The 24,412-nt window shown below is 49.1% G+C and overlaps 4 protein-coding genes across 4 annotated transcripts; 3 read left to right on the top strand and 1 right to left on the bottom strand.

The window, feature by feature from the left end:
- Positions 1-7,703: 7,703 nt before the first annotated feature.
- Positions 7,704-9,487, top strand: BCR38DRAFT_526322 (major facilitator superfamily domain-containing protein; the record flags this gene model as incomplete). Its single annotated transcript, XM_040865349.1, has 4 exons — positions 7,704-7,913; positions 7,991-8,094; positions 8,175-8,968; positions 9,028-9,487. The coding sequence occupies 4 exons, from the start codon at positions 7,704-7,706 to the stop codon at positions 9,312-9,314; spliced, it is 1,395 nt and encodes a 464-aa protein (XP_040712986.1). The 3' UTR covers positions 9,315-9,487.
- A 1,506-nt stretch (positions 9,488-10,993) lies between these two features.
- BCR38DRAFT_349832 (P-loop containing nucleoside triphosphate hydrolase protein) lies at positions 10,994-11,947 on the bottom strand (the record flags this gene model as incomplete). The annotated part of the gene is made up of 1 exon (XM_040856519.1): positions 10,994-11,947. The coding sequence occupies one exon, from the start codon at positions 11,945-11,947 to the stop codon at positions 10,994-10,996; it is 954 nt and encodes a 317-aa protein (XP_040712985.1).
- Positions 11,948-14,612: 2,665 nt separating this feature from the next.
- Positions 14,613-17,290, top strand: BCR38DRAFT_496493 (glutaminase GtaA; the record flags this gene model as incomplete). Its single annotated transcript, XM_040864752.1, has 4 exons — positions 14,613-15,776; positions 15,993-16,064; positions 16,117-16,272; positions 16,337-17,290. The coding sequence occupies 4 exons, from the start codon at positions 14,613-14,615 to the stop codon at positions 17,213-17,215; spliced, it is 2,271 nt and encodes a 756-aa protein (XP_040712984.1). The 3' UTR covers positions 17,216-17,290.
- Positions 17,291-18,044: 754 nt separating this feature from the next.
- BCR38DRAFT_476646 (uncharacterized protein) lies at positions 18,045-20,799 on the top strand. The gene is made up of 5 exons (XM_040863047.1): positions 18,045-18,228; positions 18,292-18,797; positions 18,846-19,355; positions 19,497-20,546; positions 20,605-20,799. Exons 2-5 carry the CDS (start codon positions 18,321-18,323, stop codon positions 20,680-20,682), a joined length of 2,115 nt encoding a protein of 704 aa, XP_040712983.1. The 5' UTR covers positions 18,045-18,228; positions 18,292-18,320; the 3' UTR covers positions 20,683-20,799.
- The last annotated feature ends 3,613 nt before the right edge of the window (positions 20,800-24,412 follow it).

The raw sequence follows: 24,412 nt of genomic DNA, 5'->3' as shown, positions 1-24,412 counted from the left end.
TCCCACCGGCCCTGGTTCCAAAACGTCGACGCTAGGTTGGCCATGCTCGTAAGTGTAGAGGGATGGTCCGCCCCGAGCTTCGTCTTGCTCGTCTCCATCACCTGCACCCCCAGCTCCTCGGCCTCCTCCCACCGGCCCTGGTTCCAAAACGTCGACGCTAGGTTGGCCATGCTCGTAAGTGTAGAGGGATGGTCCGCCCCGAGCTTCGTCTTGCTCGTCTCCATCACCTGCACCTCCAGCTCCTCGGCCTCCTCCCACCGGCCCTGGTTCCTGTACGTCGACGCTAGGTTGGCCATGCTCGTAAGTGTAGAGGGATGGTCCGCCCCGAGCTTCGTCTTGCGAGTCTCCATCACCTGCACCCCCAGCTCCTCGGCCTCCTCCCACCGGCCCTGGTTCCAAAACGTCGACGCTAGGTTGGCCATGCTCGTAAGTGTAGAGGGATGGTCCGCCCCGAGCTTCGTCTTGCTCGTCTCCATCACCTGCACCCCCAGCTCCTCGGCCTCCTCCCACCGGCCCTGGTTCCAAAACGTCGACGCTAGGTTGGCCATGCTCGTAAGTGTAGAGGGATGGTCCGCCCCGAGCTTCGTCTTGCTCGTCTCCATTACCTGCACCTCCAGCTCCTCGGCCTCCTCCCACCGGCCTTCACTATAAAAAACCCTACTCAACGTGCTCCGTATAAAATCATGTTGCCTCTCCGAATCTACACCATCATTACCGCGAATTTCGGAAATATGTGGGAGATGCACTATCAAATGTCGACGGAACTCGGGCTGGCGTTCGTCCTCGCTAAGTTGTTGGCACGCTGCTAGTATAAACACTATATACCACCAACTCCATCCTCGACTTTGTTCGCTTTGTAGTGCCCGCCACTGAACCAGCCTGTGCATGATGACGCCACACCATTCACCGTGCACAAGCTGCAGCAGGCTATAGCGGAGCAGTACGTTGCAGCTCTGCCGGTATAGGAAACTGTCCCATTCACCGCTTTTAGATAAGAAAAGTTTTCGAAGCTCTGTAGGTATTCCGTCGATGAGCTCATCATCGACGAAAGCGCAGCCAAGAGCTGCTAGTCGAAACATCTCCTCCTGAACAATAGTGCCCTTGAAGTGTGCAAGAAACGTTAAAAGCAAATTAGGCTGTAGTCTTGGGTTCTCTCTCGTAATTCTTTGGAGTGTCGTGTCCCATACCGTCCACACTGTCTTCTCCGTTGGCAAAAGTCCCCGAAAACTATCCATTTGCAAGAGCTCGTCGCAATGCGTGTCGTAGTCTGCTAGATACTGCGTCAGAGCACCCTCACGATCAGGGTCGTTGCCAATATAGGCGCCTGCAAGGTCAATAGCAAGTGCTAGGTATCCAAGCTTTTGCGCAATCTTATCGCAGCTGTTTTGGATTTCTCCGGGTGCTGAGACTACATCCAGCTCGAGATGTTGGAGAAGAAGTCTCCTTCCTTCTAGCGGCGACATGATATCGACTTTAAGCTGCTCGCACCCCCCGGAAACTAGCTTTTGGCTCAAGGTGTTCTGACTAGTAATAATAATTTTTCCTCTTCCCCCCTTTGGCATTATCTTCTGAATTCCCCAGCGGAGGTCATCGGCATTATCAACGATACACAGCCATTCATCATCCGGCTCCATTCTGTCGCGGAGCCACCGGAGCACCGCCTGGACAGCCTCCGCATCAGCGAGAGCAGAGCCTTGCCTCTTATTCTGCTCTTCTGGGAGACCCAGCTCTGCAGCACATCTTTTGAAGCTCGATCGGACCGCCTCCTCATCTGTCGCATCAATCCACAGAATTGGGTTATAACGATCTCGATAATGTTCCGCGTACTTTAGCGCCAGCTGGGATTTGCCAGCACCACCTAGTCCGTGAATGGTAACCCCATACGGAACACTTGCTTTCTCATGTCGTATCTGCAGCTTTTCCTCAAGTTGTTTCCATAACTCGTCTCGCTGGGTAAACGTTGATACGGTCTCGAGCGGGACGGCGTAGTGGTGCTTTACCGACCGAGCTGAAGATGCCGTGATGTTGCGAAGCTTCGATAGGATCATCTTATAGCTTTCGTTTCTCGAACCAAACTTGTTAAGCCCAGAGTGGTCCACGGACAGGCCGATGTTTTCAACATGTGGTCCATCATACGTTGCAGATGACTCACGAACACACTAGATCTCCTGTTAGAATGCTTTCTTCAGCTTAGTAACCTACTTACGAATTGTTGCCATTGGATGAACCATAGTCGAAGAAGTTGCGTCGATCGTTGCTCAAAAAAGTTGAACACCCATAAATCATGTCGAACGATACTGACAAATGTCCTGTGCAAGTCTAGCAATAAAGTCGAATCGTACTCTATTTCGGCTAGGATTGAAGGGTTGGAACCGCGCGGCTGGAGAGCTCGCGCCGCCAGCCGTCCCCATACATTGAAGCTAGACCCACGATGCGGCGTACCTAAGAAGAGGATCGCTTTGATATGTTCGGTAACGTGGCTCGGGCCTCGACGTGCATAGCTTTGAACAAGTGCCTACCATGGTCAGATTTCGCGACTAGAGAAGAGCATTTGCCCACTTACCTGCTTGATCACTAGACCCCCATAACTGTATCCCACGAAAATCAGGTCCCGGCTTCGCTCCTGGAGGCCGGGCCGTCAGCAGCAATCCAAAGTCGTATACATTGTCATTACTCACCTGCTCAGACTCCCGGATCTGCTTGATGTGCTCAAGGAGAACATGGGCAAGATGCGAGAGCCGCGTGTGTATTGCATCCCTCTTCCAGTATGAATCATAGTTATAGAAGAACATGCGGATATCTCGGGTCGCTGTATGCAAATCGTTGGGAAGGAAGTCGCTAACCCAGGTCACATACCGCTCACTATCCGGCAGGGCTTCTTCGGGTGCATCAGACCTCGCTCGCCACGTCGTGTCGGGGTTAGATCCAAGGCCATGGACGAAAACGATACTAGGCGTGTCAGAAATGCTCCAATTAACTCGCGAGGAATCACGCCTACTCTATCCCTCCGGCACGGACAGGTGAACTATGCGGCCCTGCCGGGACGAGCCCAAATCTCGATTTTGGGGCTTGACGGGGGTCGACCCGGGTCGGAATCTTCTTCGTGAACTGGTCATAGAGGAACGCGATCACGAGGAGAGAGACGACGAGGTACGTGATCATGTCATAGAATAATGCCATTGAGAGGAAGAGGATGGAGAAAATCGCAGTTGCTTCTTTAGATCCGGAGGCCCCACTTCACTAGAGGGTCGATCCGGTCAATTGTTGTAAAGGACCAGGTGGGAACAGGGGAGCAGATACGCATTAAATGTACAGAAACAGTTTGTCGATAATCGTGCGATGCAGTTGCAGTACATTAAAGCAAAGTGTAGTACTGTCACTCATTGTTCTCGATGTCGAGGCTGTACCGGCTGCAGCCGACCTGTTGTAGCCTAAGGCAGCCACATACCCGGCCCGTCCGAGGTGTTGCCGCTTCGTGCCTTGTCGAACACCAATGGGCTCGAAATACAAGGCACCTGCTGCTCACACCCTTACGTTCGCCAACCTAGCTATCGTGCCTGATACACGATGGCTATTTCTACAGGCTCTCAGGCTCCGTTCCCGCAGTCATGTGCTCCGAACAAAGAACTTTTGAAGCCTTCTGATATCAGCATACCAACCCCTACACATCTACATGAGAACGATGCACATTATATAGCACATATACCTGGAGATCCCGCAGTTAATCTTCTACTCAACGAGGTCCGCGACTATTTGTCCAATCAACTAGGGTTAGCCATCGATCGTATCGCTGGCATTTTGACCCACTCTCGCTCGCTGACCAGCGAGCGGCCTTAAGGACGCTCGTCGAGCGTTGACGTATCGCTAGGTGGGTCGCTCGGCGAGAATGGTGATAGTTTTTGATGTTTTGGTATTACTACATAACCTCGTCGTCCAGCCCTGAGAGGCCAGCTGCTCTTACAACAAGCCGCCAATCATTGTTATCCACCAAATGGAGGGGAATTTGTGGTGTGTACACGCCATTCAGACTCCAAGACCGTATGCTCTGGGCCTGTGATACGATCCATCGGCTTAGGCGATTCCGCAACGGACTCAACATACGCCCTGCGCTGTTGAATTGACGCTCAGTCTCGGTTGACGGAGATATAGTAAGGTAATCTATAGCCATATAGCTAAGCCGAGGAAAACGTCGCTGACCAACATCCCTCCACCATCGTATTGGGTTATCCTTGTATACTGCGATGTCGCAGACTGGCTCGGCGAGGTATAGATCGAGCTCATCTTCGATTGGCGGCAGCGGTTGGGTAACTTGGGCCGGACGCTTCGCCCTAGACTTGTATATCTTCGTCCTTCTTGTCGCCTGGGTATTCTGTATGCTTTGCGTACCGGGGTCGGGTATCGTGGAGTTGTTACTACGTTGCCTAAAGAATAGACGTCTTTGAGCAAAGCTCATCGAGGCCACGCTCTGCTCAGTTGGACGCTCGCTGGTAATTACGTCCCTATGGCGCATCTCTAATTAGTCATTATCGCACAAGAGCACGCTAACTTACTTGGTACTATAGTTATTAACCCACTCCATCCTTAGCTTGCCCATTACGTCAGCCCTCCACGTATCTTGCTGCCGACAAGGTATCGACGACCAGGCGTCGTCGAGATGCTTCATCTTTCGGCAAGGATGGAAGATTACGGCAGCATAGTACGCGAGCCCCGTCATCTTGGTATAGAACTCGTCGAGCTTTTTCCAACCAAGACGCAAAAAAACCTGGAGTGTGCGGCGCGTTTTAAGGTCAAGTCCTGTAAAGAAATCGCGTATTAGTACTAGCTAAGGGAAAAGTTAAGCGCCATACCTTCAAAGATTGGGATATCTTCACCATTTAGCTGACCATTGTGAGACCTCTTTTCTATATAGACAACGCCCTCATTGGCAGAGCGCTCGAGATGGTCAAGCAAGATCTCGAATGAAGGGAAGTAATCCCACATGCCGCCGGCCTTGCCCTCCTCGTCATCGTTGACAACAGCGCGCGATTGCAGGCTTTTTGAGATAACTGCGAAGTCCCTTAATACGAGCTGAATAGCCCGGATCACGCGCCAATCATTGGTAGTAAGGCCATACTTGAGGATCTAATCAGGCTAACATTGTCATCGAAAAACAGGTCAACGTCATCCTGTAAATCGGTCGGAATTGGAGACTGCGAGGCATTGGCTTTATTGGCAATTAGTTAGGGGAGCTAGTTAGCGTGTACACAGCCACTGCCTGAAGCCACTGTGGCACTTGGCCATAAGACATTAATCTCGGCCTGATCAGAAGCATAGAAGACTGGCATTCCGGCCGGGAGGCGGGAGTAGATACTGTTGTTTTAAATCACTGAATGCTGGATCAAGTCGCGAAATGGCGCCACGCATAAACCCCACATCTCCGATCATGGTTCCATTCAAACTGATGGGCCTCAATTGTTCAACCCATAACGTCCCACACCCACATGTGGGACACCCAAAAATGCCTCATCAACACCGCTAGCCTCTAACTTCAACCTCTTTTTTCTTTACTAATATCGATTCAATCATTACGAAATTTTACGTACGTCTTCTTTACACTAATATGAGTCAATATACCGAAGATGATATTTATCGAGTTCTTCAAGCAATAGCTACCGGTCAAAGCCTCCGAAAAGCAGCATATGAGCATGGTGTCCCAAGGTCTACTCTTTCAGGGCGGATTCAGGGAGCCCAGTCAAGAGATATAGCCTTCGCTGACTACCAGAGGCTCTCTCCAGCCCAGGAATCCCATCTGGCTGAATGGGTTCGAATCCAGGCTGCCCTAGGCCTCCCACCAACCCATCAACAGCTCAAAGACTTCGCCGAGCGTATCCTACAGATCCACGGAGACACCGAATGTAACAGGGTAAGGCCGGAAATCAGGGAAATAGGTTACGGGGCTAGGAGAAAGTTTATTTTCTCTTCTTTAAGAGGCACAGAGGCAGAGTAGGACACGAGTCCTCCATCTTCACGCATCATCATCCTCATCTTCATATCATCATCTCCTTCTTATCTATATCTTCACCTTCGCTTTTCAGTCAGTTATTTAGTTATTTTAGTTATTCAGCTTATCTTTACGTTCGAGATCCTATTATCACGATACGAGTATCAGAGGCACATCCGACCAACTCGCGCACCAGACGTGTAAGAGCTTCACTCTTATAACCAGTACCACGATCTTCGTCTGATAAGACCAAAAGATGGGATCTGTTGGTACTGGAGCCGTCTGTTCAGTGTGTTAGGTGGTAGGTATATCCTATTGACCGCCTGACCCCGTTTCACTACCCCCACTTGTGATATACAAGGGGAAGTCTGTCCAGCAGCAGTGGTTTCCTCTAGACTTGACTCCATACGAAGCCTGGAGGTCTACAGCAACAGAGAATGGGTGGACGTCAGACTCTACAGCTATTGAGTGGCTACAAAAGATCTTTATTCCTTTGACTTAACCAGAGGACCCTGAAGAGACTAGGTTACTTATCCTAGATGGGCATAGTAGCCACGAAACGACAGAGTTTATGTACCTCTGCTTCATAAACAAGATACACTTGCTTTTCTTACCGCCACACATATCCCACGTTATCCAGCCTCTCGATCAGTCAGTCTTTGGGCCCCTCAAGGCAGCCTATAAGAAAGAGCTTGGTTACCTTAACCAATGGGATACTACTACTGTCGTAGGGAAGAGAAACTTTCTCCTCTGCTATAGAAAGGCACGTCTAGCAGCATTGACCATTAAGAACATTATCAGTGGGTGGAAATCTACTGGTCTCTGGCCTTCGAGCATAGCTAGACCCCTTATGAGCCCCCTGCTCCTTGAGAATACGTCAGCACCAATCAAACAGCCTAGTCAGACTTGCAAAGGGCACTCTAGTAGTCAGGACTGGGCGTTAGAGACATCAGCAGTAGCCTGGTCAACGCCTAAGAGGAGATATGAGCTCCAAGATCAACTCAGCTTATTCAGCAAGCTTGATAGTGATCCAAATACCCAGCGGCTACTCTTTCGGAAAGTTCAAAAGGGCTTTGATGAGAAGGACTAACAGTTAGCTGTCGCACAGCGAAAGATTGAGGCAATAGAGGCAGAGCTTGAGGCTAGTAGGGCTAGGAAGCGGAGGAAGGTCAAGATGAGCCCTAATTCGAAGTTTACTAATATCAAGGCTATTCGGAAGGCTCAAATCGAGGCTGGTGAAATTGAGGATAGTACAGATGAGTCTAGCGAGTATGAAAACCCTAATGACGGTGAAAGCTGTATTGTAGTCGCATCAGAATATACGAGGGTTTCTAGAAGGTAAACTAGAATTTCCCCATAGTAGATCTAATGCGGCGAATGGCGACTAGGAACCTGGGGATTTCTCCTCTTTCGACTCCAACGGGAGGGCACACCTCGGAGTAGGTAAAGTCCGCTATCAAAGTTTTCCCCGTGGGGAAACGGATAGTGCGCTGGGCTTGGCTTGATCCAGTGCCATGGTTCTGAGCCCATGATGGCGCTACATTTACTTGGCAAAGTGGAAGACATTAAAAGTGACAGAAATAAAAAGCCATGGCTCTTCCGGTGGCGCAAGTTAAAGTACTCAAGCCGTCGTAGGCCTCGGACACTCTTGCCCTTTGCCCTCACTCGGATCTTGTCTTCGAAGCTCTGTCAATCAACCCGATATCCGCAACCTTGAGTCACTATGGCGGTTGAGAAAACAATGCCTGCGGGCAAATACGAGGCCGAAATGATCGAGTCGTTGTCGATCAGAGAGAAGAATGATGTCGAGACCGTGCCTGTTGGTGACTACTCCGGTGCTGTCAAAAAGACAGATCCCTTGGAGATCAAGCTTGTGAGAAAACTCGAATACAGGATCATGCCCATGTTGTGGGCAATGTACTTTATGAACTACGTAAGCGTCTTCAGAAGCTCGACCTGGAAGCCCCCGAAAAAAAGAAACGCAATGTCTCGTACTTACACATCCTTTAGCTTGACCGGAATGCGATCGCCAATGCTCGTCTCAACGGCCTAGAAGATGACCTGCACCTAGAGGGCACGCAGTACAACACGTGCATCTCGATCTTCTTCGTCGGGTAAGTAACTGAATATTTATATCCCCGCCGTGGACAAAATCCCCGAGTACAAACAACAACTAACCCCCAGCTCCACCCAGATACCTCCTGATGCAAATTCCCTCTAATATGCTCATGTCCTCGGGTAAGATCCGCCCCTCATGGTATATGTGCACCTGCATGGCCGCCTGGGCCATCATATCGGCTTTAACGGCCTTGGTTCAGGATTACAAGCGCCTAGTGGTCGTCCGCTTCTTCCTCGGCATCGCCGAAGCGCCCTTTTACGCGGGCGCCCTTTACCTGCTGTCCGTCTTCTACACGCGCAAGGAGATCGCCACTCGGATATCCATTCTCTACTCGGGCAATATCTTTGCCACGGCCTTCGCGGGGCTCATTGCCGCTGCTACTTTCGAGACGCTTAATGGCGCGCACGGGATCAAGGGCTGGCGGTGGCTGTTCATCATCGAGGGAGTAGTGACGCTTGGAGTGGCGGCGATTGGGATAATTTTGCTTCCTGACACGCCTTTGACGACTTCTTGGTTGACGCCTGAGGAGAGGCAACTGGCGCATGATCGCATCCAGCGCGACACGGTCGGCGGCGAGGAGAGCAAGGGAAGCAGAGCCGGGCTCATGCAGGCGATCAAGGACCCGAGATTGTATCTACTCTGCTTTATGCAGAACATGCATCTCTCGGCCTGCTCATTCAACAACTTTTTCCCCACCGTTGTCGGCAGTCTGGGGTTCAGTTCCACCATCACGCTGGTACTCACCTGTCCTCCTTACCTCCTGTCTGGCTTCTTCGGATACTTGGTAGGTTGGACATCGGGCCGCTACAACGAACGGACTGGCACATCACCTTCTCTATGGGAGCTGCGCTCGTGGGATTCGTCATCTCGTGCGCGACGCTCAACTTCGGTGCAAGGTACTTAGCCTGTTTCCTGTTCGCGTCTGGAGCCTCCGCCGTCAACTCGGTCATCCTCGGCTGGGTATCCGCCACATTGGGCCAGACGCGTGACAAAAAGGCCGTCAGTCTGTCGATTGTCAATGTCGTCGCCAATGCATCTTACATCTACACGGCGTATTTGTACCCCAAAAACGATGGGCCACGTTATCTAATCGCCATGTCAAGCAACTGCGCTTTTGCATTCTTGACCATTGCGTCTGCGTGGGTTTTGAGGTTCTGGTTCATCAGGACGAATAACAAGTCGGCTTCTACGGATGGACTGCAGTATGCTTACTAAGCGGTTAGAAGTTGAGGATCCATGGGTAGCTAGAGAAACTTCATACTAGGCTCATGATATTGCCACTAGGAGGCGTTGGGTGGTGCGGAAACGGACCTGGGCAGTGCGATGATTACACACCAGTTAGCAGCGCCGGGATTTCCTACGTAGTACCTGAAGAATATATTGAAAATACTGTTTGAGCTATGATATTTGAAACAACTGAAATATGGTTCTATCTTCATCATTGATCTTAAATGTTCTCGTCGAATTATGTTCAACATAATCTTGGAGTAGAAAGACGCCGAAGAGGTAATTCTTTGGATATCATTTCACACCCCTCGCAGCTTTGGCAAGCCTGTCTCAACTTCAATTTTGGAGCTAACGTGGGGAAACAAGCTTTTGTAGTAAATTGGACGGTTTGATTCCTGTGAGAATCACACTTGTGCACACACTGGTTTCCATTGAAACGGGAGGCTGGCCTAGCCGATACTAAGCTCTGCGACTTGCAGTACATCGTCCACTGGCGCCATTGCGATCTAGATACCTTCCGACCACTTCGGAGATGACCCGAAAATCCCATAAAATCCAGCTCGAAAGTCTATGGGTTTCCATTGCCAAGCATCTAGAGTCTTGGGTAGTAATCGAATGCCAAGTATCTGGTGGGCACTCTAGAAGCACAATCATGGCGTTAGCAAATACTAAAAATCGCGGAAGGTTTCTGAATAGACTACATGTGTGTGTCGTGATTGAAGTAATTAAAAGGCCTTGATGAATGTCGATTACAAGTAAAAAATTATAAAACCCCTATCAGTTATCAGCACCGCTCTCCTCGCTTTCAGTCTAAACTCGTAACCCTATTCGTCTTCCGACCGCTTCAACAACAATTATACTCCCAATTAGCAGCCTCGTGTGTTCAAAACAGCCACTCGGGCCATTATGCTCACCAAACTATAATCCGTGCTCTATACCGCGTTCTGTCTGCCCGTGTACATGCCCCCGTACATCTTTGCCATCGAGCGATTCTTCAATGACCTATCTGACATGACCACAACCCTGCGAGCCAACGGCGGGGACCAATTATGGTTCGCAGCCGCTAGATAGGGAGCGCTGGATTGCTGACGCCAAGAACCAGTGCTGTCGGCTGCAGTTTAATAGTATGGAGAGCGTCTTGGTATCCAGGCAGGTGAGGCTGCTGCCCGGGTGTACTTGTCTTAATCATTAGATGAATTATGCGTTTATGTAGAGAGAGGAGGTAGAGGGTTAGTATTGGTATTGCTTGGGGATAGGAGTTGGTTGTTGAGGGGAACTGGGCTAATATACAGCTGACGGGTGAAGGTGTGTTTGAGTATGAACTTATTTGAGTAGCTAATAGTTTCATGCAAAGCCAAGGTTTGGTCGTAGAGTAGGATGGTGTGGAAAGCCGTAAAAGCTGCATATAATATCAATTCCTAGGTTGTAGCTTCACGAAGGGTTATTTGCGGGTCTTTTCTATCTCAATCAGCGACTAAGCTTGGTCCATAGCCTAACCATTTCACAAAATGATTCCAATAAGTTAAGAACGTTGAGTACTTCGAAGTACAAATAACACCTCACTGTCTCCACCGTCAAAGCAATACCCATATTCTACATGAAAAACGCGAATTATATTCATGAACCTGGCTCATGCCGATACTCATCCCCCTACTCTTATTTTGCCCCTATATCTCCTCTGCGCCAACAACCCTTCTACGTTCATCTAACACCACTCTCAACTGTGTCTTGCTCACCTTTTGAGAATCCGGGCGTGGAAATGCTTCTCTCCTCAACCTATCTAAATACAATTCATAAGCCGGCATGTAAACCTTCACAAAATCCACAACCTGCTCATCACTCATTCCCGTCTCCCTCGCCGAACTCAGCGCCTCTTCCTGCTGTATACGCCACTTGTACACATTCCCCAGAGCATCAGTGTCCAGATGCACCATATAATCAAAACACTCCGGACCCATGAACGTCTCATTGTAACGCCGCAGATTCTCGTTGATAACCCTCACGTGTTCCAGCGCATGCGTGCGGAGCATCCTCGTCCGCTTCTCTTCCTCGCTAATATTGTTCATTTTAACTTGCCTCGCAGCCTTCCACTTCTCTTCTAGTTTATCGTCATCTAGAGCTTGGAACCCAACGCACCAGCCCTCAAAAATAAGCACATCCACCGCCGGCTGCCCCACAACAACTTCCCACTCCGCTTCAGGCGCGCGGTCTCCCTCACCATTGAACAAACTCTTCTCGAACCTCGGCACCTTGAACTCTCTCCCTTCTAGCACCTCCCCAAAGAACTTCTCCGCAAGCAACTCGTCATGCGTCCCCGGCTGGTCGCGATTCCTGAATAATTCATTCCCCTCGTTGCCTTCGCGGATCTTGACGAGGTTCTCGTGGGTGTGATATAGATCATCTAGCGAGAGGACGACGACCTTGAGGTCGTGGGATGTGCGGAGTGTGTTAGCTAGGCTTTGTGCCCAGGTTGATTTGCCCGAGCCTTGCATGCCCGAGAGGCCGAGGATGAAGGGTTTTTGTGGCTTGTTATCTGTGGAAGGGTGCTGGCTGCGCTGGGATTGGAAATGTCTGAAGACGTGTTCCAGGACTGCATCGACTGATTCCTGTGGGATGGCCATAACGGGAGCTCTGTGTTTCGTAGATTCGCTGGACGAGTCAGAAGTGTTTTCTGTGACGACTTAAGGCCTAAAGATCCACCCCCCGACGCGCAAATTTGCACGAGGACATCGGTATCCGATCTCGACTAGGATATTCCCCAAAGTGTACGAGATTGACCGATCACGACGATCCCCACTGCGGATAAGCTTGGCGGACAATGCCTGTCCCGGAGGAGTATAAGTCACGCGGGGAAGTGGGTTCCGTGTCGGACAAAGTCAAGTTCGGATGGGATTCTGAGACGCCAATGCGGCACCCCCCCAGCGCGACGACGGTGGTTTATTGGATGCAAGACTTGCATCTCAGAAGCAGTCGGATTTGGAAGCTGTTTAGCCATATACTTAGCATTGATTATTGTCCTATGGTCCGCATCTGCTTATGTCAGATGTCTGATGCGATGACTCCATTTTTGGAGATCAAGTTGTTCGTCTTCGTCAACACCATGGCATCTACGCCAGTCCTTATACCGCTAGATTAGTAGTTGGGTGGGTAACCACCAGCGAATCCCTGGTGTTCACGTTTTTACTCATTCATTTTCACTTTTTGGCTGAATATATTTTCTTGCCTTGCTTTGGTTTGATGCCCTAGAGTCTTGTCTTAGGTGTTGCGCTTCATTCAGTCTTGGTGTCAGTGTGAAAAAGTTACCCTGAAACTGTCTATGCGCGGTGGTGGTGAGAATTGCAGTTATAGAGGGTGCCATTACGATGTGGGTCATAGTGACTCGTACCGTGATGAAAAGGGTTATCATGATGGGTGTCGTTTCAGTTTGGATGACTACTGATACAATTGTGATTAGTGCTTTTATGTTACGGACAACCAGGGGTATTGTGATAAAAGTAGCCTCATTTGGGTGAGGGTTTGCCCACCGGGAAAGCCGTGTCTAGGGGGAGGGGCATTCGTGACATTGGCCAATAGGATCAGAACGACTGTCAAGCAACATCGTCCCTAGCCGACGTTTGCGCTTGATGTCATTGTGATTTCGGCTATGGATTGTGTGAATAATAGGGATCGAATTTAGTCAGATAGCAGTGGATCCGAGGTGTCGAGAAACTGCTTGTGCCAGAGGGTGAAGCTTTGTATCAGATATACTGTTATGCATGTATAGATACGAACATAACTGTAACGTACCAACCTTACCACAGGCAAGAAAATCATTAGGATGGTTAGCAACAGTATATTAGATTACTAGTCGCGCTAGATTCAAGCTTAGTAGTAAGTGAAGGTCACCCATACGATGAACACATGGGTATGCATGTTACCTGCCTTCCTGTAGAGTTCCGTGACTGTATTCTGGTGAACGACCTCCCATGTGGCAGCAGCATGCTTGAAGACTCACGCATTGAGTAGCACGTGGTTTGCTTGAGCGCTTAGTACGACACTGGGATCAGTGTGACTTTATGGGAGCACAATAGTGGCATTACAGAAATGATCGTACCCTTGTCAACAAGTCTCGGGCATCATCAAACATGGATGTACATATAATAGAATGCTGGTTATATAGTACCGTCATATCTGAGCCTCTTAATTCAATTATCCAGATTCAAGTGACGTGGGCTTTGGTGAGCACCAGAAAGTAGATAACATAATAAACGACGCACCAAAGGCATACTAATATGGGATAGCTTTATATTCCAGTGTAGGCGTAAATTTATAACCCCATCTGAGTGCGTCGCTTATTTTGTTGTTCAGTTCACCGGATGATCAGTGGTTATACCTAGTATATTTGGCCGAGATTCATCTTCAAATTTATCTCCTGACCACTCTTCCATTGATTCTCGTACCAGAATTTCAAGCATATTACGTCACGCAGACACCATTTGCGTTGGCCGTATTGATGAAGATTGATTCACCTTATCGCCCGAATCCGGGAAAGAAGAAACCCATCAAACTACGACAATCACTTGTAGGCTGTGTCATTCCCAGTAAGAAGCACGCGACCATCATGGTCTAAAAAATACTGGTATCAAAATCACGAATACTGTGCAACATGCAAGTTTGGTTCCCAGTGTTACTTTTTCGCAACATGACGATCCCATCGCCAGAAAAGCAACGGATTATGCTTTACCTTGCATACGTAAGTCGCAACCAAGGTGGCACCATCCTCACTCGAACAATATCGCTCCTTCGGTCAGCTTGATCCGAACAAACCACTATTCAGCCTGGTATTTTCAACTTGAGATAGGGCAGAGGCTTTTATGCGTTCGGAGCAATAATAAGGTCTGCATTTAGTGAGTGAAACGCAAATGCCGCCGAGAAATCCGCGGCTCGAGCCGGCGTATGGATAAACATCCAAGGTGGCTCACTTGAATGAAGTCTCCCACATCTTGAACCATAGACATTTCTATCCTGGAAATTCACAAATTAAACAAATGCCGATGCAATCAGACGTGTCTGTAGCACGGTCATGCAAGTATGGCCTTGTTTAAGCGACCTTTGCTCACGGTGTGGCCTTTATGTTTCGACCACGAGACAACATCACTGTGACGATTGACTCACAACCCCCGCTTGTCTCTGTGATGCTTCGGCCTTAGATCTCCCTTTAAAGTCCAAGATGATTTGTGGCCAGCGCTGCACCCTCGAAAAAGAAATTTCCAATTCTGACGACTCCCACTTTTTCCTCATGATAAAATGTGGAAACAGATTCAAGCGCGTTTCGGCTTAATAGCATTCCTCTTCTCGGCTGTACAGGCGGTTACAGATTCGATCGGGAACAACCTACCAATATTTTCACCATTGCGGCCACCGGCAGTGCCTTTGGCGGTCAAGAGCCCCTACACGAGCGCATGGTCGTCGACTGGAGGCAGTCTGAATAGCGCCAGCCCTGTATTTTGGACCAGCACTCCTATCGGCTGGGAAGGGATCATAACTGTTGACGGCACCTCCTACGAGTATCTCGGCAATGGGTTCCAGGCTCTCCCCAAGCTGCCAAAGTACCGCCTTGCATTGCCTCAAACTGTCACCTACGACTCGCAATACTCCAACTTCACCTTCATAGCTGGCCCAATAACCATCTGTGCCAGCTTCTTCTCACCCGTCATCCCCCAAGATACCTGCCGAAGCTCGATGCCCCTGAGTTATCTGACCACCACAGTCAACTCGAACGACAACCAGACCCACGATGTTCAGTTCTACTCTAACATCAACGCTGCGTGGCTTGGGGCTGGAGGGAATGGCGAGTTCACGTGGGATCTTTTAAAAAACGGGGCGCCAATGAACAGAACGGAGATTATTGACCAAAAAGACAACGCTTCTCTCTACAGCTGGATCTACGAGCCCTCCACGCAGGTCAAACTCGGCGAATCAACGGACTTTCCCCAGTGGGGAAACTTCACCTACACCACCAAGAGCATGGGAGCCAGCAACTTCTCATGTGAAAGCGGCTACTCCCTGGATCTCCACTACAAGTCTCTGGACGGAAAAGGCCTTAAGAATAATAATGACATTGCGTATCGGGGTTCGGGCACGCGCGAGGCCATCTTTGCTTTCACGCATGACTTTTACAATGTGTCAGAGGCCCAAGTTCGGTACACCATAGGCTCAATCCAGGATCCCGTCATGAAATATATGTACCGCGGCGGAACCGCTAATCTACGTCCTTGGTGGTCAAAGTGCTATGGCGACATCTTTGCCATGATCGCCTATCATTGGGATGACTACGACGCTGTCCGAGCAGCAGCGTGCGATTTTGAGACGCAGCTCAGGCAGGATACATATAGATTCTTCGAGAATAATACAGTCATCCAACATGGGCTGAATTCATCCTCATTTTATTCCAATGGGCCGGCGACTGGTGTCCCTGGACCAGGTTCGTCAGAGGGACCGTTCCTCTTTGACCCCAATAACGCATATGGCTTTCTGGATCCAAGTAATTTCAGTGGTGTCCCCATTCCAGGGGTTTCTGAGTCGGACTCTTATTACGCAATTTTGGCGCTGAGCGCTCGACAGGTTATGGCTTCGCATGTCTTTGCGGTGCCGCCACCGCCAGTAAGTTACGCGAGCACATACCAGGGGCCTGATGAACCACTGGTGTTCCAAAAGGAGATTTCGAGTGATGGTAATATCAATACAGTGGATGTCTTGGTATGTGTAGGGTCGCGGTCATAGCCTGTCACTAGCACTAATTTGGGTTCAGTATCCAACAACGCCGTTCTTCCTGTATGCCAACCCTGAGCTACTCAAGTACACATTGCAGCCCCTGTATGAGTTCCAAGAGGCAGGATTCTACCCACATGGTTACTCGATGCACGACCTTGGCTCGGCATTTCCAAATGCAACTGGACATATTGCGGTACGTATTATGATGCTCATTAAAAGAAGAAAGCCAGAAACGGAAGTACTGACTATCTGTGCAGGGAGACGATGAATACATGCCAGTGGAGGAAAGCGGCAATTTCATTCTCATGAGCTATGCGTACTACAAATTCAGCAACAACGTCGCCTGGCTGCAGAGCCACTACACCTTGCTGAAGAAATTCGCCCAATACCTTATCGAATTCTCGCTAGTGCCCGCCGCACAACTTAGTACGGATGATTTCTCCGGAAGGCTAACCAACCAGACGAACCTGGCCATAAAAGGTATCGTGGCACTACAAGCCATGAATGCCATTGCCCGCGTTGCCGAAAACGCCGACGATGCTGCTTACTTCTCCAGTACTGCACAATCTTACTACAGTCAGTGGGAAACTATGGCTGTTGACCCCTCAAGCCGCCACACTATCCTCGCCTACCAGTGGCGATCCAGCTGGGGTCTGCTCTACAACATTTACTTCGACAAGCTGCTCAACCTGGGCATTGTCAACCAGTCCATCTACACCATGCAATCAGACTGGTACGCGTCCGTCTCGCAGGTTTTTGGCGTGCCCCTTGATAGCCGACATCATTACACAAAGTCGGACTGGCAGATTTGGGCTGCGGCCACGTGCAACACAAGCACGAGGGCGTTGATGGTGAATGCGGTAGCGTACTGGCTAAACCATACGTCGAGCGGGCTGCCATTCACGGATCTGTATGAGGTTATTGATATGGGTGGCTCGCCGGAGGTGCCGGATCACATTAGTTTCAAAGCTAGGCCGGTTGTGGGAGGGCATTATGCGTTGCTTGCTTTGGGGAGGAGTGGGCAGGGGTCTAGTGCGCAGGCCGGGGATACAACGGGGTCCCTTTTCCCCAAGAATGGGACTGGGGCATTGAATTCTAAGACAAAGATAACCGGTTTTGAGCGCAGGATGGTTTAACTGAAGATGTTATCGGAACGGGGGTTTGGTTGCTTTACTCTCCGGTTGGAACGGATGGATTCAAGCTTATATGAGTAGTTTTGATCACAAGCTGTTGGTCTGAGCATGGTATGATTTGGATTCAGGATTACGAATGTCGAGTTAAGGCCGAGGCTGAGGGAAAAGGGGATTAATAATTAACAGTGCAATGAAATGCAATGGCGTAGAAATGATGTACAGGAAAGTGCGGTATTCCAGCGTGTTAGACCCGGTGCAACCAAGTTAAATCACCAGTGAGCCTGTTGCGCCGTTCATTTGTTCACTTCTTGAGCTTTATAGCCTGTCGAATTACTTGGGCTGCCTGCAGGCTTCATGATGTGGCCGTAGAGGGACTTGCCCAATATATCTATACCTCTTTGGCCTTTAAATTTCGGAAAAGCTCTGATCTTGGACATAAATGGACTTTTGCATCTAGTTTCAACAATGGTGCTATACAAGCTCACTCTACGTCATAATAATGATTGACTGACTCCCTTTATGGGCTGGCACCATGAGATCACGCGATCACTGTACACTTAAGTCCCCAAAGTACAACGGAGACGAAAGGCTCAGACATACATGAGTTCGATAGAAATAACGACATACATTGGTTCTACGCAAATTAAATTAGCGATATCTAATTACATCGACTTCTTCCATGAGATGTGATTCAATAGACTGGTGAATATTCCGAGGACACAAGATTCGATGTTTTCCTGTCGTCATGTTCTGCAAGTCCAGGGGTACAAACCTGACTTTAGCAAGCCCGGAGATAAGCGAGATCCTACAGAATCGTGACCTCGGGCCCGATGTTGCTTACTCCTAGATGTTCGGCTTTTCAACATCACGCATCCCGGCTTGGCTATTGTCACCTTTTGCATTATTTCCTCGAGGTCGCCTCAATATATCGAAAGCCCGTTCGGGCATACCACGTTTCTGAAATGTCCGAACTTTCTACGCGGGGAATACCCGTTCGCCGTCGACGGCGCCGGCCAGTGTGTCTACCGTCAACGCTTTCGGTTGCTTGCAAGTCACCAATCACTAACGAGTAGAAACAGAATCCTGCGAAAACTGTCGTCAGAGAAAGATGAGGTGCGACCGTCAACTTCCTTGTAAGCCCTGCAAACGGTCGCGGAATGCTCTGGAATGCAGGTACAGCGGCGGCAGCCAGCCATTGCCATCAGCTTCGGTGCGGAGCCCACAGTCAAATCTTCACTCTATTTCCGAGGCTCATGACGACTTCCGGGGTGCGTCAATGGATAGCATTTCGTTGCTGCAGTCGGAAATTACAGAAGATAATCAAGCGGCCCAAGAACATGCCACAGAACCAGAAGGCGACCAGAACGAGCTACTATTAGATTCACATAATCCTTCGCCAGCCACTCTAGCATATTTATCAAAACGGGTTGCTTCTCTTGAGCAGACATTATCACGCATGCCAAATGGGAAAGGGGTTCCACCTTCCAGTGGCACCTGCATACTTACCCCACGCGCATACTTGCGCGTTGAATCAGAAAAGACTAAGTTGTTTGGCAGAAGCCACTGGACACATGCATTTGAACAGGTAAGCTGGCTCCCAGTATAACTCTGAAAACTTACTAAATCGACTTAGCTCAGCGTTCTCTCCAAAATCAAAACCAAGGCCAACCTCAACATGAACGGAGTACACGAAGACACCGCAGCCTTGATCAAAGAAGCCAGTAGTCTTCGAAGCTCAATTGTGAAAGAGCACCTAATCACCGTACAGGATCCGATTCCAAACATGGCCGGTAGCATACCCGCGAAAGATGTTTGTGACAGTGTACTGGGCCACTACTTCCGCACCTTTGAGCCCATGTTTCGAATCCTCCATCGGCCTTCGTTCATGGCGGAGTACAACAAATTCTGGCGTCGGCAAGATTCTGCGACATACTCATTCTTGCTAAAGTTGGCTATGGTCTTGGCTATTGGCGGCATTTTCCATCAAGACAAGGTACTATCAGATCGTCTCCGCAAACTAGCCAAAAGCTGGGTCCTAGCCGTGCAGTGGTGGCTGCTTGGACCTACCGAGAAAGCTGCAATGAGTCTAGAAGGTGTGCAGGTCTTCTGTTTGTGCCTCCTAGCTCGCCAAACAAACGCTCTGGTTGGTGCTGCATCAATAGCCACGGAGTCACTGATGAAGCTGGCTTTTACGTTGGGATTACACATTGATCCCAGTAACTTCCCGTCTTTGTCGCCCTTTCATCGAGAAATATGACGGCGTCTGTGGCTTACTGTACTCGAGATAACCGTCTTGATGTGCTTGGATTCAACATTGCCGCTCCTAATCTCTGAAGAAGATTTTGACTGTGGTCTTCCCTCGAACTTGAACGATGATGACCTCGAGGTCGATGCTACAACCCCACCCACTGCGCGGCCCCAAGGAGAAATTACGGATTCATCCATCCAGCTTCTTCTTCAGAGATCATTGATATCTCGTTTACGTGTCGTGCGAAAGCTGAATGGTATCAAACGTCTGCAATCCTACGAAGATACGATTCGGATCGGGAATGATTTCAAGTCGTACTGTCGCGAGGTTGCTGCGTTCTTTCAAGCACAATCATCACATGCTCCTTTGAACGCCGCATTCCACCGGAAATTCCTAGACGCCTACTTGCGCCGATACATGCTCTTCATCGACCGCCCATTTTCACTACGCGCGCGAAAAGATCCCCGATTCTTCCTGGCCCGAAAAACCTGTCTCGAAAGCTGTCGAATCATTGCCTCGTATGCAAAACCCCTCAACTTACAATTTGAGACCCCTGATGATTTCTCACGCCTTTCGATGTGGGGAAGCGGCCTGTTCAAAGGACCTCTAAGCCAGGATATTATAGTGACACTGGGTTTGGAAATATATTCTCAGATAGAAGATGAGAAGCTATCGATACCTACGGCCGATCATAACGATGTGGCGTCCGACCCGCTACTCGAGCTGTCCAAAGCCAGCCGAAGACCACTCATCGACATTCTCACGCACATTCTCGAGCAACTGCGCCAAACCATAGCGCTAGGACGCCCGAGTCTCAAGCGCTACATCATGCTTTCGGCAATACTGACGCAGATACAAGCCGTGGAAAAAGGAAACCCTGAAGCACAATCTGAGGCCTGGGCAGCGGGGATGAAGGCCACAAAAGAGTGCTGTAAGATTCTGCGCGAGTCTGGTGCATGTGGAGTTGAAATTAACCCTATGACACGCTTGATTGACGAGTTCAGTCCTGACGAGTTCAGTCCTGACGAAAGCGTTCCTGACTGGTCGGATGCTCTCGGAAGTCTGGGATTTGATTTTGATTTCTTGGTAGGTTAACAGCTGAGATAAGGGTGAGTTGCGCGGCTAATGTTATTGCAATTTGTAGGGTCCTCTCATGTACTCCGATCTCCCTAACATTCCGGAACCTCCAGTTTTAGGTGAGGGATGGGATGGAAGCTTCTGATTTGAAAAGCGATATGCGTTGGAAATGAATATAAAGGGTGCGCAATTGTAGTTCAATATTGAAGGATCTCTACTCTCATGATCTATAGAGCGAGCGAAAAGACCAAATTGGTTCAGGCGAACTATCAACCAGTGGTCAATTCTAATAAGTGCTGTATCAGACCATCGAAGGCCTAATTGGTTTTCCTTAAATATTTGGTGAATCTGAAAGGAAGTTATCATACCGATAACCCCATTGAACCTATGAAATCTGCTATCGGTCTCCATCATCTTCATATCAGCTATAACTGAAATTGCTACTGTATTCTTCTGTCTCAACATCTATACTGGTGAGTGATAGAGGGTGGATGTTAAAATCTCAACCATACTAGATTGTATGGGAATCCGCGCTTGGTCGTGAAACAAGTTGGACCTGAGCCATTCCGTAGATCGGAAGTTCTTAACCGCCGGCTCAAAGGAAGCATTTTCAAGACCAGATGCAGCCCTGGGGCAGTCGACCTCCATTTTGGTTGCATTCGAGATTGCTGCCGAATACAACAGCAGAATGCTTATTATGCTGGACTGAGTTAACGTAGACGATAGACGCAGTCGACAGCGCGTAAATGCGACATTAGATGAAATATCATCAACAGACCGTTCTACATAACCATCCAATGAATGATCAGAAAGTAAACGGCGCCCTCGGTTAGAATAATCTTGCTATAATTAATCTACTACCTTGGAATATTGAGCTGACCCATACTATTCCATCTATTTGGAAGAGCCGTTTATTCTGTTACCCACTTGATCCCATTCCAATTACAGAAATATCAGGTCCTTTCGACACAACAGAAGGTAATATACCTTGGCATAACGTACCCCACAAGCAAGTTGGCCACTTTTTCTTGGTACCGTATGAATAACGTAGTCCACGGTCCAATTGCACACTTCGGCAGATTTTCGTACGCTACCACTTTGACCTGCGGTTTTTCACCACACAACTATGGTTGGTTCTTGGAATGAAAGTGATATGATTCTAGCATTACATGCGCTTCAATCTGATCCAAAATTAAGTGTACGTCGCGCTGGTCAGATCTATAACGTACCTTTTAGAACCCTTGCGTATCGACGCGACGGTAAAACCACTCGAGCGATTACGCGATCGCCAACGCAAAAGTTGACTCCTTCCGAAGAAGAGGCAATCGTACGACATATAACCGACCTAGATTCGCGAGCATTTCCTCCCCGATTGAGTGGTGTTGAAGATATGGCCAACCGATTACTTCGAAGTCGCGACGCGGGACGCGTCGGCGTCAACTGGGCCTCGAGCTTCGTAAGACGACAACCAGACCTCCGGACGCGTTTAAATCGAAGGATCGACTATCAGAGAGTCCTATACGAAGATCCCGACGCGTATCGCGCGTGGTTTGACCTGGTACGGAATACAATTGCGAAATACGCGATCCAGGAGGAGGATATCTACAACTTCGACGAGACCGGTTTTGTGATGGGCCAAATCAAGTCCGAAATGGTCGTGACGACTTCTGATCGGCGCGGAAGGCCTAGAGCAGCCCAGAAAGTAAATCGGGAATGGGTTACAGTTATTCAAGGCGTTGGATCGTCCGGTTATGCCCTCCCTCCGTACATCATTTTCGCCGGCAAAACCCACCTCTCGTCATGGTACGAAAACAGCCCATTACCGCCTGATTGGGTTATCGCAGTTACTAAAAATAGCTGGACTACGAACGAGAGAGGCGAAGATTAGATAAAACACTTCGATCATCACACCAAGTCTCGTACGAAAGGTACTCATCGCCTATTGATCCTCGACGGTCACGAAAGCCATCACTCGACCGATTTCGAGGTATATTGCAAAGCTAACAATATCGTCACGCTTTGTATGCCTCCTCATTCGTCGCATAAGCTCCAGCCTCTTGATGTTGGTTGTTTTCGCGGGTTAAAAAGAGCGTACGGAAAAGAAATCGAAGATCTCATGCGAGCACATATAAGTCATATCTCGAAAGAAGACTTTTTACCGGCGTTTTTAAACGCGTACAACGCAACTTTCACGGTTTCAAATATCCAAGGAGGTCTCCGAGGGGTAGGAATAGTTCCGTACGATGCAGATTATGTCATATCACAGCTCGATGTGAAATTACATACGCCAACACCTCCGGGTAGCTCGGCTGGTCTCCCCGTCCCTTGGGAATCAAAGACTCCGAACAACCCAACCGAAGCCCAATCACAAACCGATTATGTGAAAAATAGGATTGTACGACATCAAAATAGCTCACCAACGTCAATTTTTGCTGGAATAGATCAGATTGCGTGAGGTACAACGAAGGTTATGCATCGGCTTGCCCTTTTAGAAGGCGAGGTCGAATCACATCGAAAGGCAAATGAGACCTTAAGTCGACGTCGCCGTGCGAAGAAAAAACAGCTACAGAGTGGAGGGTCACTTCGTATACAAGCTGGACAGGACCTACAGTCTCAACGAGAGGTTGATGGGCAGTTACATGACGAATTTCGTCAAATTGGTGGTCGTAGGAGGCGGCGAATTGCGCGTGTACGGCGCTGTAGAATCTGCGGCGAGCCCGGACATAATGCGCGCACTTGTGGAAATGATGTAGAGGCGTCTGAAGATAACGATTCTGAGTAGTTTCAATTGATGATAGGCGTTGTGGTTGAATTAACTTATACATTGTCGTATAAGGTCTGCCAAAGTGTGCAATTGGACCGTGGACTACGTTAACTTCAATAACTTAACTAACGTGAATGTACACCGAGCTGGCCATGACACCGAGCTGGCCACCCTTACATAACCTCGCATAGAAATTTTACGATAGTAAACCCACAAAGCCGTAAATCAATTGAAACTACTCTGAATCTTCCTCTCCAGAAGATGGCAATGCGATGTTACAAGTTCGCGCATTATGCCCAGTCCCGTTGCAAATACCACAGCGCCTCGGGCGCGTTTCAACACGCTTTGCGCGACCGCCATTTCGGCGCTCTTCTTGCTGTATCTGCGTCGCCAACTCCCTAGAGTCCCGTAGGTCCTGTCCTTCTTGGAAAATAAGTGATTCTCCTTCCCGTAATTGCATTTTTTTAGTCCTCCGGCGCCGGCTTAGCATCTTATTTGCCTCTCGAAGCTCAGCGCACTCGGCCCGTACGAGGGCGAGCCGCCGTTTTTACGCGTTTGGAGGGTGCTTCGGGGGACTTGGTACGTTTTTGCCGCTTGTCGGAGACTAATGTTTTGGTCATTTTTGAGAGCTTGAAGGGCTAGCATTAAGTCTGCTTCGTTGTATGACTTTGCCATAATTGGTTGTTGAGAAAATCAAACATTAAGTTGGCCGGTCGCGTTGGCGCATGAAAGTGGCCAGCTCGGTGTCATGGCCAGCTCGGTGTCATGGCCAGCTCGGTGTCATGGCCAGCTCGGTGTACATTCACGTTAACACAGACTAAGAATTACAACGATGTAATGAGACTTGCTGCTCAAGATTATCTATCCATAAACGCGAACAATACGTTCCTCTGGGTAGCTCTAGTCTATCAAGAGCTGGCGAAACCTGGAGTTACACGACGGGGCGCATACTTGCAACATCTAACCTCCGTACTAGTAGTGGCAAGTACCCTCACAATGCGGTACAGGCTGACGTCGAATTCACAGTGGCCTTGTTGGCAGTGGCCAAATATAGCCATTGCAACACGAACAATGTTGCGACTGACTATGCACCAACATCGTCATGTGTTAC

Source organism: Pseudomassariella vexata (assembly GCF_002105095.1).
Source record: "Pseudomassariella vexata strain CBS 129021 chromosome Unknown BCR38scaffold_11, whole genome shotgun sequence".
Classification (NCBI taxonomy): Eukaryota; Fungi; Ascomycota; class Sordariomycetes; order Amphisphaeriales; family Pseudomassariaceae; genus Pseudomassariella; species Pseudomassariella vexata.
The sequence above is the reverse complement of the archived record's forward strand: the minus strand, read 5'-3'. Positions and strand labels throughout refer to the sequence as shown.

Bases quoted from the DNA above. Each gene is read 5' to 3' on its own strand.
- BCR38DRAFT_476646 (XM_040863047.1), top strand. From the start codon at position 18,321: ATGAGGTGCGACCGTCAACTTCCTTGTAAGCCCTGCAAACGGTCGCGG. The intron at 19,356-19,496 runs GTTGGTGCTGCA...ACTGTACTCGAG, and splicing joins CTCGCCAAACAAACGCTCTG to ATAACCGTCTTGATGTGCTT. The intron at 20,547-20,604 runs GTAGGTTAACAG...TGCAATTTGTAG, and splicing joins GATTTGATTTTGATTTCTTG to GGTCCTCTCATGTACTCCGA.